This window comes from Sylvia atricapilla, chromosome 12 (genome assembly GCF_009819655.1).
Source record: "Sylvia atricapilla isolate bSylAtr1 chromosome 12, bSylAtr1.pri, whole genome shotgun sequence".
Lineage (NCBI taxonomy): Eukaryota > Metazoa > Chordata > Aves > Passeriformes > Sylviidae > Sylvia > Sylvia atricapilla.
Genome location: NC_089151.1, coordinates 7,409,135 through 7,426,053, shown reverse-complemented (window position 1 = coordinate 7,426,053; position 16,919 = coordinate 7,409,135). Strand labels below are relative to the sequence as shown.

Here is a 16,919-nt window from a genome sequence, read left to right as displayed (position 1 = left end):
CATGAGCACAAACACCCGGAACTTGTGCAAAGGAAAAGCCGACACCACTTGGCAAGCATTTGAGCAGGGAGACCTGCCCATCTGGCCTTTTACTGAGGCTTCCTGAAGAGCACGTGCCCTGGGGCACCTTAAGGTTCTCAGAGGTCCCTGGCCTCCAAGTTACCATGGGTGGCACAGTCCCTGGTGGCTTAGCTCCAGCATGGGCTCCCTGGGATGAGCCTTGTCTCAGGGTGGAAAGGTGGGCTCCGGGAGAGCACTTGGATGCACTTGTAAAGGCAAAGCACTCACCAGGGCTGAATCCCAGTTGCAGAGAGGTCCAGGCTGGGTCATCCTGCCCCAGTCTTGTGTTGGCCTAAAAAATAGGATGAACTTACCTGTTTTCACTTGGCTCTGCACAGCAATAAGCCTGCTATCACAGCACCCAAAGGGAAGACCACTGCACTGGGATTCCTACAGGCTGATGATCCAGTTGCTTCAATGCCCAGCAGTGCCCTGGGGTTAGTCCTTCTCCCCAGGAACTGTGTCCAGTACTGCCAGACTGGACTCCAGAGCAGAGCTGCAGAGTTTCCCACTCCTCCTCCTACCACCTTTGGAACATAGGGCTACCCACACCCTGGGTGACCTGACCACATCCTGGGTGATGTCCCAGGCTGAAGGAGCTTGTCCCAGCTGTCAGCAGTCCTGTCTCCCGCCATGTTCCCAAGGGAGCAGTGACACATGTCTCATGGGGTTGGCAATGACCATGAGGGGGACGATGACTGTAATCTGTCAGCAAGCCATGGTGGGATTTCTGGCATTGCTCATCTCCCAGGATCCCAGCACGTGGTGTGGGACAGAAGGGAGAAACATGGAGAGAGATGGGCATGGAGCCAGCCTGTGGGGACTGGCCGGGCTCCAGCTGGCTTGTATGGAGTAACTGGGGCAGAACCTCTGCCAAGGGACAGGGAGGGCACTCGGGGGAGGCTTGGCTGTGTCTCTGAGCCAGCACTGGGCTGAGAACAGCAATGCACTGGCAGATCAGGCCCCTCACCCACGCTCCTGTCCTTCAGCCATTCCTTGCCTTCTGCTGTTATCGCAGCACTGATAGGGAGGTGCCCAAGTGGGCACTGACCACTCTGGCCAGAGATATGAGCTGGGAAAAAAAAGATCAAGTATTTACATGGGAAATCAGGTGGCTGGATCAGGTAGAAGAGCTCAGATGGTTCACAGCTCCCCGAGAATGAGGCGGGGTCACCTGTGCAGCAGCGGATGCCTCATGTGGGTACAGCTCCCTGCAGCTCTGGTTGCAGTGCTGGCTCCTGAGGGCCTTGTAAAGCTCAGCATAGGCTTGGAAAAGAGCACGTCAGCCTGGGCATGGGGAACACAGCTCCTCTGGCACAGCCAGGTGGGGCATGGCCTCAAGATCCCCAGGAAAGCTTGTGGTGGCAGGCAAGCTCCCACTCCAGGAAGAGGTACAACCCCAGCAAAGGTCAGACCCAGAGGGACCTGGCTGCTTCAGCTGGTCCTCCAGATGAGAAAGAAAAGGTGATGGCAGGGGGAAGGGACAGGGGGTTGCTTGTCCTGCAGGCAAGGCTTTGCCCACCTGAGACCAAGCTTGGTTTTGCAGGAGTACTGGCTCCTTTTGGCCATGCTCCTTTAAGATAAGCTCTTTCTAGAAGGGACAAAACCCTCCTGAGAAACCCCAATACCACCCCCAAACCCACTTCTTTGGGGCTGTTACCACTTCATGGTCAAATTCATGCAGTCCAGAGCTGCCCAGCCCACTTTATTAAGGTTCTCAGCTTCCCCGTCCCACAGAAGTGCCATTCCCATGCTGTGATTCCCCTTGGGACCAGATTTCCCCCAGCCAGGGGTACCATGCCCAGTTGGGGCACCACTGTGGGAAGAGCTGTCTGACTGGAATAGCAGAACTGGACTGTAGTGCCCAGTCTTCGCATTCCAACAATGAGGCTGCTCCCAAAAACACCATGTCCAGCACAAAGTCATCCCAAGAAAACTATGGCAAATACACCATGCTTTGGGGGAAGCATGGCAGAGACCAGGCAGACCTGGGCACACCCTGCAGCCAGGGAGGACAACAGGACAGCAGAGCTTTGAGTGAGTTACATGTGCCCTGGGACATCACTCCAGCTCAGAGCAGCTGAAGCCAAGGCAGGCAGGCTGCTCAGATCACAGGATCATTTAGGATGGAAAAACACCTCCAAGATCATCAAGTTCAGCCATTAATGCCAGGCTATTTTTCGCAGGGGCAAGACAGTCTGAGTGGAGACACTGGAGCTGGGAGAAGGCACAGGTACTAATTAACTTTATTTATTAGCAAGGTGAAGACAGGAATCACATCCTGCCCACCCACTGGAATCCCAAGTAGATCCCTTGCAGACCACAGAAGGCTGAGCACCCTGGTGCACCTGTGCACTCAGGGAGTCCCATAGCACCGTGGAGCCCCTTGCAGGGACAGAGAGCAGTCACCAAGGGATAGCTTTACCTTCCCAGTTGAGCAGAGTCCCACTGTGTTTCTCAGAAAGGATTGGCAGCACAGACAACAACCCGCGCACACTTGTGTCCACTGCCAGGTCAGCCTGCAAAGGGCAAAAGGAGACACCACCATCATTCCAGGCCATCCAGCAGCTCCCACATGGCTCATGTGCAGTGACAGCAAGGTTCCTTCCACCCAGAGTGAGCAGAGAGCCACAGGAGCTGGGACAAGTCCACTATGTGGGAGGATGGTTGGGTATCTGTGCTGCTGGCTTGGATGGAGGTGGGTTGGGCTGGGAAGCCAGCCACAGGTTTAATCAAACAGAAAGAGATCCCTGCTGCAAATGAGATACTTTGTGCAGCCTTCTCAAAACTCCAGTGCTGCAGGGACCATCCACACTGTAAAACATGGATCCTGTAGGATGAGTGGAAACCTCATGGACCTGCAGTTCTTCAGGGAATGGGGCACAGGATGGGATGATGTTGCTCCTCTCGTCACTGCTCTGCTAGATTCAGGTCCTCTGCATATCTTCCAGGCCCAAAGCTCCTTCTTTCCCCCCTTGGGTTCCCTGTTGACCTGCTTGGCCAGAACTCACCTCCTGTGTGCCCATGTCTGTTTTCACCCAGCCAGGATGCAGTGCCACACACAGGATCCCAGCTTCCTTGTAGGTCAGAGCCTGGCACATGGTCAGCATGTTGAGGGCAGCCTGGATGAGGAAGGAAGCATCATCCATCGGTAGCAACAAGCTCCATGAACCAGGTTCCCTTCCCATCACTGCCTCTTTGTGAAGGAGAAAAAGCAATGCCAGGTCTTCGAGAGACAGTGTGTGTCTCCCCTGGGTGTGCAAGAGATAACCCTAGGAGCTTGGGAACTCCCATCTCTTCATCCCAGGTGCTTCCAGCCTGGCAAGGGCAGCTCTGACCCCCATGGAGCTCAAGAGCCAGGGCAGGTCACCACTCTCCATACCTTGCTGCAGCGGTAGGAGATGACAGGGTGGAAGAAGGAATCAGGTGTTTTCTTGATGGACCCCAAGATGGTGGAGATGTTGATGATGGCTGCCTTGCTGCAACTCAGTCCCTTTTCTTTGCTGTCCTGGGCAGCCTTCTTCAGCAGAGGCAGGAAGGCCTGGGGAGAAACAACCTAGTGGGACACCTGTGCCTCAAGCCAGTCTCACTTATGGCAACTGCTACCGAGGGAGGGTAAGGAAGAACAGAAGGATGTCAGGAGATGACAGGAGAGCCCAGGTGTTGCCACAGTGGCCCTGCCTGCTAGCAATTGGACTTGAACAATTCAGAGAGGCTGCCGAAGGCTAAGGCTTGAAGAGCAGCCTGTGCTCTCCCTTGCACGGCCCTGAAAATTTGGCAAAGCCCTCCACAATTTCTGTTGCGACAGAAATGGACAGCCCGAGATACCCTCAAGCTGGGCCAAATTCATCCCCAGAGCTTCACCCATACCTGGGCCATCAGCATTGGCCCCACTGCATTGGTCTTGTATGCCCTGACCATGTCCTCTGCGTCGACTGTCTCCAGTGAGGCCGTGGGGGTGTAGATGCCGGCGTTGTTTATCAGCAGGTTCAGCCCCATTCCGTTCAGCTTCCCCTCCACCACCTTCGCCGCATCGGTGATAGCCGAGGGGTTTTCGACATCTGCAGTGGGAGAGAACAGTCTGAGAGCCACCGGGGTGAAGAGGGAGGGGAGGATGCCGAGAAAAGCTGTGCGTTCTGACCCGCGCAGCTCTTCCATCCATGAGCACCAGATGGTGCTGTGAAACCAGCTCCAACTCATCCCAGCTCATCCCAACACCGCCTCCTCCGCCCGCAGCTGAGGGCTCCCACCAGGAAAAGCCCACCGTGGGGGAAAACCGCTGCTGTGACTCCCATGCTGCGTCAGTTCCCAGCAGACAAAGTCTGCATCTGAGAAATTTCTGGACAACCCAGGGCAGTCTCTGGGTGGACAAGTTTCCAAGGGAAATGTGCTGGGACCTGCTGTGAGATGGCTCTGCAAGGTCCTTCTGCTCCTGCTCGAGCTCTGGGCTGATCTTACAGCATTTCCACAGAAGCTGCCTCCCCTCCCAGAGCAAGGATGTGGTCATTCAGCTGTGGGAGCCAGGGGCTGCCCAGGATGGGTCTCAAGACCATTCTGGTCCTGTGGCCATGGTGCAAGGAAGCTCCGGGGAATGGAGTACTGAGGCTGAAATAGGTCTGGAGAAGCTGGGGTTTTGGCAGCAGGACTTGAAGCAGCTCTGAAGAACTGGATCCCCATGTACAGCCTGAAGGGAAGGAGGGAGGGAGGGAAGGAGAAATGGGGCACACATGGCTGGCAGTCACAAAGCTCAGATGCAGAGTGCACGTACCCAGCTTTACAAGAACCAGGTTTGGGTGTTTGGATGCCAGATCTCTCAGCTCCTACAAAAAGAGACACGGAAACAATCAACGCAAGGCAAAGTTGATGCCAAGCATGCTGGGGTGCCATCAATGGCCCACCCTGAGGGAAACATCTTCCAGGTGTTACTCAGTGCTTGTGAACAGATGGGCTGGGGACCTGCCTTGGTTCTCAGACTTCTCACAGGCTTCACAAAGCAACATGCATGTTAGGGCATGACATGGCCATGACTGCAAGATGCTGTGGTCACTTTCCCAAAGGGTCATCCACAGCCCAGCCAGACCCACAGCAAAGGATGGGAGCAAACTGTGAAGGACAGGTTACCAGGGAAATTATGTGAACTGGCTGGGGATACATCCAGAAGTGCCTCCCAGAGGCTGCTGGAAATGAGGTGGAAGAGGAACACCTGTGAGTGCCAATGTCAGATTGGACCTTTGACAGATTTGGACATCTGGATAGGCCAGTCCCAGATCCACTGACTCTGGACTTTGTTAATGATTAGTGAATTTAATTACTTTGCACACTTTACTGGTTGTTTTCACCTTATGTGGATACTGGGTTAAAAGCTGAAGACTCTGGAGGACGACTGTAAACCATTCAAATGATCTTACAGCTGGCAGTAATGCCTGATAAACCTTGTAAACAGTAGCCAATGATCTACTAGCATGGATCTTAACAGTATCCATGTCTCCTGTATCTCTACCTCCCTGTACCTCCACCTGGCGCGCCTTCAGGGATCCCCTGGTTATCTAGATAACAGAAATAAATTTACTCTGTGTTTTAGGCCTGCCTGCCTGTGCCAGCTCACACAGTGGAGGATGATTCAGAAGTTCTCTTCAAAAAGGAAACTTTCTACTTTACACTTCCTAGCAGCTCTTTGCTGAGTCTCATACTATGGCAGGATTCAGATACCAGACACCAAACCACCTTGTTCAATGTGCCCAAAAGGATTGTTTTTAGAACTAAAAACCTCTTCCAAACATGCCCACAGGTGAAACACAAATTGGTGGTTTCTTTTGAGAAAGACACGGAGCAGGAGAGCTGCTGGCACTGGCTGTGGTTCACTGTCAGTTATCTCTGGGCTCCCCCACCAGACCCCATCTTCCCACATCAGCCCTGGGCACAGGAAATTATGTAAAATCCATTAATTGGTTTGTGGTGGCCAACAGGTATTTCTCCTCTCCTGTTTTTCCCAACCGCCTGCCTCAACAGCCTCTTACAATCCTAGCAAGAACTTCCCCTACCCCAACACTGGGTCCAGGCATAAAAGGGCAGGAGAAGTGATGTGGCACAAGCCTGGAAGAACAATACTCTGCTCTCTGTGTCCTGTGGTCATGGACCTCAGCAGCACCCTGATGACACTGCTCTCACCCTAAGCTGGACAAGGCTTAGGGAAGGAGCCCCTGGCTAGGAGAGTTGCATGAGGACCACCTTGTAGGAAAACTGGTTCCAATTCAGCCCTGAAAATAGTCCCTGATCTCATTGCTGCCCTGCAAGAATCCTGCAATTTGTGGGGAGGAAGAATGGGGCAGAAATAAAAAGACCTGGCCTATCTTTGACCCAGCCAACTTGGACACCAGCCACAACAGGAGCTGGGCACCCCTGGGTTGGCAGCAGGGTGGGCTATCACTGTACCAGGACCACTCCTGACATGGGATAATACACACTTGCAAGAAGATGCAACTAACAAATCAGCTGGAGCCAAGATCTAACAGAGACCAAGTTTCTCCTTGTTAGTATTTCAGTGGGACACAGCAAGCAGAGGAAGACAAGCTGCATGTAAAGAAAGCTGGAAGAACAGGGAAGCTTTGTGTCTCCCTGCAGAAGCAATGTGTGTGAGTCTCTCCCATTTTAGCAAAGTGGAAAGCAGGGATAGGATGATCCCACAGCTCCACTGGCCACCACTTTTGGAAACTCCATCTTCTGAACCCCCAGATTTTGCAGAGAGCAGCATGACACAGCAGAATCAGCCCGAGCAGCATCGCTGCCGCTCCTATCGCCTCAGCCCGAGGCCAGCCCAGCTCGGCCCGTGCCAGCAGCGCACGGGCAAAGCCTTGGCACGAAAAGGCAGGTGCGGGCACACCCAGCGCAAGCCAGAACAGCCCAGCGGCGCGGCCTGAAGGGTGACACGGCCGCTTGTTCGCCGGCTGCGCCCCAGAGGTGACTCTGACAAGGGGCCAAGGGCGCGGCGGGGACACCAGAGCCCCGCGCCTGCAGCGAGGTGACAGGGGCCGAGCGTGTGACCGCCGCCCCCCCGGCCCGCACTGACCTGTGCCCGCGGCCCCTCGGGGTCCCGGCAGGTGGCAAAGATCCAGGCGGGGGGTCGCGGCGAGCCCAGCAGCTGCTTCACCAGCTCCAGGCCGATGCCGCGGTTGGAGCCGGTCAGCAGCACCGTGCGCGCCGCCGCCATCGCCGCCCGCGGCCCGGCCCGCCTGGCGCCGCCTCCCGAGCCCTCCGGCCGCGCCGCCTGTCCCGGGCCCGCGGGGCGATCAATGAATGAATGAATGCCTGCGGGAGGGACCGTGTGTGCTTGTGTGCTTGTGTGTGTGTGTGTTTGCTTGCCCACCTAACGTCCAGTGCAAACACAACAACCGCGTCCCAGCCCTGGCGTCCCTGAGGGGAGGAGCGCGGGGGGTCTCGGGGCGAAGCGGGCAGGCTGAGGGGACTCTTGCCAAGGGTGGTGAGGGAGGGAGAAAGCTTGCAACAGGTCTAGGGTGGTGTCTTCAGCACCTTTAGCACGGTAATCTTCACCACAGATAAGAATAAAATAATAATAATAATAATAAAAACCCAGCCCAAACTAAAGCCGTTTATCATGATGAAGTACCAATCCCTTCACAATCTGCTTTTATTGCCGGCCTGGAAATGCGCATGATTTGGGCTCTTTCCAGGGCTGTCACATGCAATAAATCTGCTAAACAAATTTATGAAGATACTCTGAGGCTGTAGCACTCCTCCATAGGGATGGTCTTAGAAGGTTGGGGTTGTTCAGCCTGGAGATGAGAAGGTTCTGTGGAGCCTTTAGAGCCCCTTCCAGTGCCTTAAGGTACTCAAAGAGAGCTGGAGAGGGACTTTGGACAGGGGCCTGCAGTGACAGGATAAGGAGGAATGGCTTCAAACTGACAGAGGGCAGGGTTAGATTGGGTATTTGGAAGAAATTGTTGCCTGGGAGAGTGGTGAGGCCCTTCCACAGGTTGCCCAGAGCAGCTGTGGCTCCCCTATCCCTGGAAGTGTCCAAGGCCAGGTTGGACAGGGCTTGGAGCAACCTGAAGGTGTCCCTGCTCCTGGCAGAGGCGTTGAATGAGACAGTCTTTATGGTTCCTTACAACCCAGATGCTTCTGTGATTTAGGCAGCGATTTGGGCTTGCAGGTATTCTGAGGGATGTTTTCCCCTTATTTTTGTTGCTGAGTAACAGGTACCTGGTCAAACAGCTGCACCAAAGAGGTACTATAGCGGGTATCTAGGGATAAGAGAACAGGGCTGAATGGAAAAGAGATAATCAGCATCAGCTGGAGAACGGTGTCTGAAGGGGGTCTGCATTTACCAGCCCTGCTGCCAGCCTGGAGGTGGGTGTTATTGTTTTATTTTTAGCTGTTATATGGACAGCCAGATACTCACTAAAATCCCATTATGGTGAGCACACAACTGGGATCTCAACAGTGAAGTAATGACTGAGCAACTCTGATGTATATAAGGGTTGTTATTTATGTTGCTTATTTTCATCCTTGTTTGACAAACACTACACAAAACATCTCTGATACTGATAAGTACATCAGAAACTAAATATTTATATCAGTCCGGTGATAGCATCAGGTGATTTGTGCTACCTCTATCCTGCTCCATGGTGGTTCAAGTACATGGGATCCTCTGCTCCCCAGTTTATTTCAGGATCTTAAAATGCTTTTAGACCTACCTTTCTTTTCTTTTACAGAATTTGGAATTTAATAAAAACAAATGTTCGATTATACTATTAAATACTAAGGAAAAAACCCTTCCTTTTAGCAGATATTTGGAATAAAGGTCCCATTCTCCTTTTCCAGCCTCCTTTTGTGTTCAGGCCATTAATTCAGTGACTTCTCACCAGAAATGCTGCTCTGTCTATGGCAGTTTAGTAAATGACTGAGGGGTACAAACACTCAGGGTGGACCACAGTCAGAGTTTGGCCACCTGTGCCACACAGATCCTGCATGCTACAGGCAAATTACATTGATGAACTCTTCCTGAAAAGTGCTTGTTTGAAAAAGGATCCCTGGCGATCTGCTGTGCAGAAACAGTTAAAGTGCAGCCACAGTTGAAGGCTGGAGGCGCCTTTTCTGAATGCAAATGTGAACCCTGAAAGAAAGGCAGCTCCAAGTATCAGTAACTGAGTATCTCCTGGCAGGCCTGGGCATTGCTTGACCTGCTTTTTTGCCTCTGTTCCCCATGAATGAAATAGAGGATTATCCACTCTTTGAAAACCTTGTTAGTTAAGTGTTGTGAGGCTTCCAGCAGGTAATAATGAGAAATGCAATCAAAAAGAAAAAGAACATCAATGAATAATAATAAAACAAAAAAGCCCTAAGGCTTATCCAAGTGCTCTAGTTTCAGTACAAAAGGCATTGAGAAACTCGGGCTGCCTGATAAAGCATGAATCTGATATTGGTGAATTTTGGAGTGTTAGGGGGTATAAATCATGGAATCCTAGAATGTTTTGGGTTGAATGGAACCTTAAAGATCATCTAGTTCCAACCCCTCTGCCGTGGGCAGGGGCATTTTCCACTAGACCTCCCTAAGAATACAAAGAAGTATTTGAGTTCACTTAGCTAAAAATCAAAACTAGTAATTCCTAGTTATCAGCTAATTCCTTGTTATCCTAAAACCAGTTATCAGCTCATTGATGCCGTAATTTGGTTAAAGTTTCTGCACTGTAAAGAACAAAATATATGTGGGCACATGTAGGGTTGGGCGGAGCCCCAGGTGCTTTGCCCTGGAGAGAGCCAAGCTGAGGAGTTAAGAAAGAATTTTGCAACTTCACCCAGAGCCCCTAAGACAAAAGACAAACTTTGTAGTCACGGCGACCTGTCCAGAGACCCACAACCCCCCTCGGGATTTTATGTAGATCTGTTACAATTGATTGGTTTTGTACTCTTTTCCTCCCACCCTGGTGTCCCATAAAATCCCCTGAGTTTCCTCTGGTTGGCAGAAGTACCTCGTCCCTGGACCCCTTTCGCTGGTACCTTTGCAATAAAGATACCGCCTGCGGAAATTCCACACGAGACCTCTCTCTCTCTCACCACGGCCGGCTAAAAGAGGGGCAACTCACAAGGGCAGGAGCTGAAATCACTGAGCTGAAATCACTGAGCTGAAATCACTGCTCTGCCCTCCTGCTGAGAAGCCCGTCTGCCAGCTGAGGAGCGCCCTGACCCCCCAAGAAGCTGTTTCTAGCGAGACATCTTTTGGGGATGGTTGTGGCTCTCTGGGTCCCAAGAGGCGGACCCCATCCACCAGCTGGAATAGACACATGTCCTTTGCACTGAGCTGATGGATCCATCGTAAGTGCTGCTTTAGGTCACTGTATTTAGAAAAAAAATGCAGTTAGAGGAAGAGGGGGAACATCTTAATTAAAAACAAAAAGAAAGGTAAGTGGGGTTTTTTCCCACTTCCTTTTTACAAATACGATTTGAAACCAGAATAAACAACTATGGTAAGTTTTAATTTCTGCTTATAAAATACCAATGCAGCCCATTTTACTAAAGCAGTGTCCACAGCTACTTACAGAACAATATGAGGTTTTGCTGTTCACAGACTGCATTTTTTCTGCTCAGCTGTGTGGGCAATGGGTCACATCATCTAGGCTGGCATGGCATTTTTGTAGTAGCATGGTGCTCAGCTTTTACCTTCTTTACAGGAACTAAATTTTTAATAGTCCCTTATGCTTTTTAATTTAAAGATTATACTCACTCTTTCCTGCCTAAATGTCTTTCCTTAATAAGACTTAATGATTCTTTTCAACTGGATTCCTAAATTAACATCTGCATTATCATGTATTTATTCCTAAACCTACATTTAAGTGTTAAATGTAGGTTAAGCCTCCTTTTCTCACTCCAACATATGGATGTCAAAGCACAGCAGTCACAAGCTGATCATTTAGCCTGTGCCTTAGTGTTTCTGAGATGGAGCATATTTGCCACGTGTGACAGCCTGTTCTCAGCCACCCCTTTAGCAAATCTAATAGTGGGAAAGCAAATTTGCCTTGCTTAGTGGTTTTGTGGTCCTTCTTCATGGCACTATGCTGAAGCATGAAGGATAACCCAGCCACCTATCCTTAGAGGATGGGAGAAAAGAAGGTCACTGAGGATCTGTCCTGTCTTTCTCCACCTCTGATACATTTTAGGTGTAACCTGGATGAGTCTGCTTGGAAAACAGCAAAGCTATGACAAAGGTGCCATGGGAACTTCACTTGGGAGCTGCAGGTAAGCTCAGGCTCTTGCCTCTAGGCCCTGCATCCTTTCAACAATGGGGTGCACTATTCAGAATCATATAATGGAATCACAGAATGGTTTCTGTTGGATGAGACCTTACACATTATGTAGTTCCAACCCTCCTGCCATGGGTTTCCAACCCCCACTAGATCACTAATTCACTCTTAAGCCCAAAAGAAAATGAATCAGGGAGGATAGGTACTGCCCTGGTTCAGTTACAGTGCTGGATTGGTCTCACCCCACCTCTCGATGAGTGACTCACTTATCACTTTCAATTGATTCTTTAGCAAATTATTAATAGATGATGACAGACCTGAATACATTGTGGAGCAAATCAGCCTGATAAATAGCAGTGAGTTTATTCTTATTTACAGTAGATTAAATGTATTAAAACTAATTGTGCCACACCCCTGTTCCCCTGGCAGGCAAAGAAAAGCATGTTCCTCCATGTTTCTGTCAGCAGCATTGTCATTGTGCAATCACTTCAGTGGCTAAGAGCACGCTTGAGCCTCCAGCAACTGAGAGTGGAAAAGGTGTGACTGCCTCTTTGAAAACTGGCTCCAAGTCTTCCCAGTGTGGTGATGTGAAAACAATCACATTATGTGCAGCATGATGTAAAATGTGCAGGCAGCCTGGGGGGTCGTGGGATAGGAGCTACAGTGCCCCTGAACTTGGTGCTTGTGAGGCTGCACCTTGAATCCTGTGTTCAGTTTTGGGCCACTCACAGCAAGAAAGACATTGAGGTCCTAGAGGCTGGAGAAGGTCTGAAACACCAGTCTGATGAGCTGATGAGGGAGTTGGGAGGGTTCAGCCTGGAGAAATGGAGACTTGAGACCATTATGACTCTCTACAACTCCCTGACAAGGAGGATGTAGCCAGGTGAGGTTGGGCTCTGCTCCCAAGTAACAAGTTATAGGATGGGAGGAAACAGCCTCAGGTTGTGCCAAGGGATGTTTCAGTTGGATATTAAGAAAAAATTCTTCACAGAAAGCACTATCAAGCACTGGTACACAAGCTGCCCATGAAAGTGGTGTTGTCACCATCCCAGAAGTGTTTTAAAAATGCATGGTTGTGGCATTTGGGGATCTGGTTTAGTTGTGGAATTGGCATTCTTAGCTGAATTGTTGAAATTGATGATCTCAGAGGCCTTTTCCACTTTAAATGATTCTGAAAACATTAAGGATTTTGAAAACATTAATGCTCAGCTTGAGATTTAGACCATGCAAGAACATTTCAGAGCAAAGGAAGCATCTGAATCCCCTCTTAGGAGCTGGATCAAGATCCTTTCCAGAGGCTTGGGGACAGCAGCAGCGCTTGTGACAAGGCTGTGCTGCAAGGCAGTGAGGCTGGTTTCTTTCTCCTCTGCCTCTTCATGCCAGGCTGGACTTAGATGCCTGGTGAAGCAGTGCTTGTTTAAACTCTGATAATCAATAATGCAGTGTGGGGCCCCAGAGTAAAGTCAACATTATAAAGTTACAGCTCCAAAACAGTAGAAGGCTACACAAATGTGGTAAGATAGCAAAAATAGAAGACTTAAAGTGTTCATTATTTGTTTTCTGATGCTATATGCTTCTGAGGCACTGTGGAGATTTCAAACAGGCTGTGGGTGATGGCTTCATCCTCCACCTAGAGGAAGAAAACCATGGAAGTTTATTTTGGAGGATTTGAGCTCTGACGCATCTGTTGGCAAGTATAGTTGAGGTCTGTGGTCACTGAAAAGGAAATACTGAAATGATCTATGGAGCCTGAATGCCAGTCCAGCCCTCTCAGTCACAGATGAGTCTGAGACAGAAGCTGAAAGGCTCAAAGCTTTGTATTGCTGGTAAGTGGTAGGAATTCACAAGGAAAAGAAGTGTCTCAACCCAGTGTGGAAAATTCAAAAAACAGAGAGAGGTTCAACTAACCTCAGGAAACAAACTGGAGAAAAAAAATATTTGTGTAGAACTTAAGGAGATGCTCAGACTTGGCAGAGAGGAGATACAGGATCGGCTCACCATAGAAGCTGCCAATGCATCTTCCCAAATGGATTTGGAGAGGGTACCCTGTGCAGGTGGTCCCAGATCAGAGCAGGGAAGGACCTGCTTATCTCACAGTGTCTGCCAGCTGAGCCCCAGCAAACAGGCTGGAGCGGGCAGGAGGAAATCAGCAGCTGCCAGAGCATGGGGACACACTTGGCATTACCACTGGGAGGAAGCTGTTCTGGTTAATGCTGCTGCCAAGATATCCTGGGGCAGAAGGTGACAAGTGAGCAGTGTTGTCTCCATTGCTGCCCAGCAGCCTATGCAATGGCTCTGAGACTCAATGTAGGGAAACAAGGGGTTGGCAAGAGGTGTCTGGGAATGGGTCTTCACTTACAGTGGGGAAGGAAGGAACACATGATGTACACATGCACCTGATCCAGCCTTGCAAACCTGTAATGCATCGCTTGAGGTACTGAACAGCACTGGGCTCCACTGGCAGTAGCACAGAACAGTTAGTGCCTCATGGCAACAGGCAAGATGGAGAACAGGCTTTGAGCAGGGCATTTCCTTTGCAGGTAAATGTCCCAGGTGCCTGAGTCCTCAGTGGCTCTGCGCAAAGGGACAGCTCAACTTAGGACTGCGTCCAAAGGGATGGGGCACGTGAGCTGCAGCATGGTGCTGTGCCAGCCATGCAGGTCCCCACTATTCTGCCAGGAGACCACACTGGGTTTCCTCTCCCACTCCATGGGTTTTTTGCTCCACAATGAGGGAGAGCTTGTTGTCTTGGAAGAGGCAAGAGCAAGGCAGAAAATATTTGCTCAGGGCCACCTGAGGCACAGCCCGTTACAATGTGCAAAGACCATCAAGTCCACAGGATGCTTGTGAAGGTGTCAAGCCCACCCAAGCCATGGAGCTTCTCCCATCAACCCACATGCTGCTCCCTCCCTCTTCACACACAACAGCCCCACCTGGCTTATGGCATCAGGTTACTCAAGGAATGCATATTTTGCCTGGAAAAGCAAAGTGATTTGTGCCTTTAGGGAACTAGGATTGGTCCCCAGCCAGGACCTATATCCTGGAGCTCAGAGAGCTGGATCAGTTGCTCCTCCCAGAGAGAAGCCAGCATTGCTGCAAACCATGAGTGTGTGGGCTGGGACACGCTATACAGAAATATTAGAGAGCTGAGTAAACAGTGAGAGCTGGAGTTGAAAGAGAAGCAACATGGGAGAGCTCTGTGTCCGCTCCGTTCTGGTGACTGGGGCCAACCGAGGTCTCGGCCTGGGGCTCGTCCAGCATTTCCTGAGGATGCCAAAACCACCACAGTGGATCTTTGCAGGCTGTCGGGACCCCAAGGGACAGAGAGCACAGGTGAGGCCAGGCTGGGAGGCAGTGGCTGCGCTGGCGGATGGAAGCTCTCAGTGCCAGGGGGAGATTGGAACTAGAATGGTGTTTGCAAGGAGCTGGAGCTTCAGCTGGGCACCCATGGCCCAGGGCAGCTGGGCTGGTACACTGTGGGGGCAGCTGTGTATGGGATGTGTGGAGGGGACAGGGATATGTGGTGTGTGCAGGAGCTGTGGAGAGTTCCCCATGCATCAGGATCAGGGCAGCTGCAGCAGGGTGCTGCGCACAGGGTGGCGCAAAGACAGAGCTGGAGGGACATGGGCTTTGGCTGGCTTTGCTGGGTGAGCCTTGGCACAGCTCTTCAAGCTTGTTGGTGCCAACATCGTGACCCCTCTTGCAGGAGCTACAGAATTTGGCCGCCAAACATCCCAACCTGGTCATCATCACTCTCGGTAGGGTCGCTCTTGCCCCAGTTCCTCTGGTGAAACATGGGCACTCATCGCAGCCCTAGGAGCTCCACACTGGAGGCAGCTCTGGGGGGCATCTCCTTGGGGAGACACAGAAGACTCCAAACCACCCAAAGGTGCCTGACCTCCAGTGTGTTGATCCTGCAGAAGTTGCCAACCCCACCAGCATCAAGGCGGCTGCAGCCAAGGTTGGGGAGTACCTGGGGGGCTCTGGGCTAAACCTCCTCATCAACAATGCTGGAATGATCAAGTCTAAGATGCTTGATGCTGAAACATTGGAGGACATGACCGAGACGTACACCACCAACGCAGCTGGACCCCTGCTGATGGGCCAGGTGAGCCCCTGCAGTGAAGCACAGGTCCAGAAGGATCCCTTCCCATGTCCACAAGAAGGACATCATACAGGGTGGGAAAGGCCAGTGGGACGGGCCTTGATGGGCTCTTAGTTCATGAGTATCTCAGGGTGCCAAGAGCTGCAGTTAAGGAGCTGGAGTCTAGCAAGAAAAGGCTAGTGGAAAGAGGAGGGAAAATTCCCCAGTGAAGGTGTCAATGATGTTAACTGTAGAAGGGGCTTCTCCTCTGCCCTGTGCCCTGTCCGTGTGTACTCCTGCCCCTCTGTCTCCACCCAGGCGTTTCTGCCCTTGCTGAAGAAGGCTGCCCAGGGGAGCCCAGGCTCAGGGCTGAGCTGCAGCAAGGCTGCCATCGTCAATATATCCAGCATTGCCGGCTCCATCGAGTGTTGCTTTGGTTGGGAGCTAATCCAAAATGCATCCTACCGCATCAGCAAGGTACTGTCACACTTCTGCTTCCCCTGTCCAGCTTTGGAACCCTGTGCAGCCACCTTTCCCCTCCCACCAACATCCCCTCCCTGTGTCCCCACAGGCTGCTCTGAACATGCTGAGCAAGTGCCAGTCCCTGGCGTACAAGGAGCACGGCATCCTCTGCGTCGCTCTCCACCCCGGCTGGGTGCAAACCGAGTTGGGCGGTGCTGCCGGACACACGGTAGGAATTCCACTGAGGCGGGACCATCAGAGCTCCTGTGCTGATTTCCCCTGTGTGGGAGTTGCTGTCCTGAGCCTCTGTCAATGGGTCCCCTGCCTGCCCAGTCGCTGCTGGGGCAGCTTCCCCTGTCTGAGTGTCCCCAGCATCTCGGTCCCCTGCTTGGCTTCTCTGTCCTGGTTGTTATAGGTTTCCACATTTCCCTTTACCATGGAGTGCCTCCTTCACCCAACCTTGCCCGGGCCAGGGCTTCAGGCATGGGCTGCATCTCCCCCTGTGCCCCACAGCCCCCCACGACAGTGGATGACAGCGTGCAAGGGATGCTGAAGGTCCTCTCCTCCCTGTCTGAGAAGGAGACCGGTGCCTTCCTGGACTGGGAAGGGAAGGTCGTACCCTGGTGAGACACCACTTCAGGATCCTGACAGCCAGAAGACACCCTGTGCCACTGCTCCCATGTTTCCCATACCCTCAATAAATTCCGGCCGAGTGCTTACAGCTCTGTTGAGGATTGCCATCTCATGAGATGACCTCTTCCCAAGATATCCCACTCTTCATCCCAGTGTGCAGTGGTGCTCACAGTTGCCCTCTACTCACAGCTGTATGGGGCATCCCTATGAGTGTCCCATGGCACTGTGACTGCCCTCTGGTGATCTCTCCTCCAGGAGACACTGGAGAAGCTGGAGCCAGGCCCCTCTCCTGAGAGGAGAGAGGTCTTCCAAGCTCCTGCAGGACTGGCTTTCCCCTGCCCAGGTTGAGCTGCCTGAGGGGCTGGGGGTCACAGGGACCAGCTGTCCCCTCCCTCAGCTGGGGGATGCCTGGTCACAGGTGGGAC

General features: G+C 51.8%; 2 protein-coding genes across 17 annotated transcripts; one reads left to right on the top strand and one right to left on the bottom strand.

Moving 5' to 3' along the window:
• Window positions 1–2,278: 2,278 nt before the first annotated feature.
• Window positions 2,279–7,325, bottom strand: LOC136366544 (C-signal-like). The gene is made up of 6 exons (XM_066327669.1): window positions 7,127–7,325; window positions 4,829–4,880; window positions 3,931–4,121; window positions 3,443–3,601; window positions 3,072–3,182; window positions 2,279–2,579 (listed from the first exon to the last, which is right to left on the bottom strand). Exons 1-6 carry the CDS (start codon window positions 7,265–7,267, stop codon window positions 2,466–2,468), a joined length of 768 nt encoding a protein of 255 aa, XP_066183766.1. The 5' UTR covers window positions 7,268–7,325; the 3' UTR covers window positions 2,279–2,465.
• Window positions 5,800–16,582, top strand: LOC136366537 (C-signal-like). 16 transcript variants are annotated; one of them, XM_066327651.1, is made up of 8 exons: window positions 8,211–8,227; window positions 11,232–11,310; window positions 11,745–11,852; window positions 15,022–15,073; window positions 15,236–15,423; window positions 15,718–15,876; window positions 15,971–16,090; window positions 16,375–16,582. In XM_066327651.1, exons 3-8 carry the CDS (start codon window positions 11,757–11,759, stop codon window positions 16,486–16,488), a joined length of 729 nt encoding a protein of 242 aa, XP_066183748.1. In that variant the 5' UTR covers window positions 8,211–8,227; window positions 11,232–11,310; window positions 11,745–11,756; the 3' UTR covers window positions 16,489–16,582. The 16 variants fall into 16 exon arrangements, with proteins under 16 accessions (XP_066183751.1, XP_066183754.1, XP_066183753.1 ...); XM_066327650.1 differs by lacking the exon at window positions 8,211–8,227 and adding an exon at window positions 8,314–8,424; XM_066327649.1 differs by lacking the exons at window positions 8,211–8,227; window positions 11,232–11,310; window positions 11,745–11,852 and adding exons at window positions 11,860–12,198; window positions 12,897–13,141; window positions 13,856–14,648.
• Window positions 16,583–16,919: the final 337 nt, after the last annotated feature.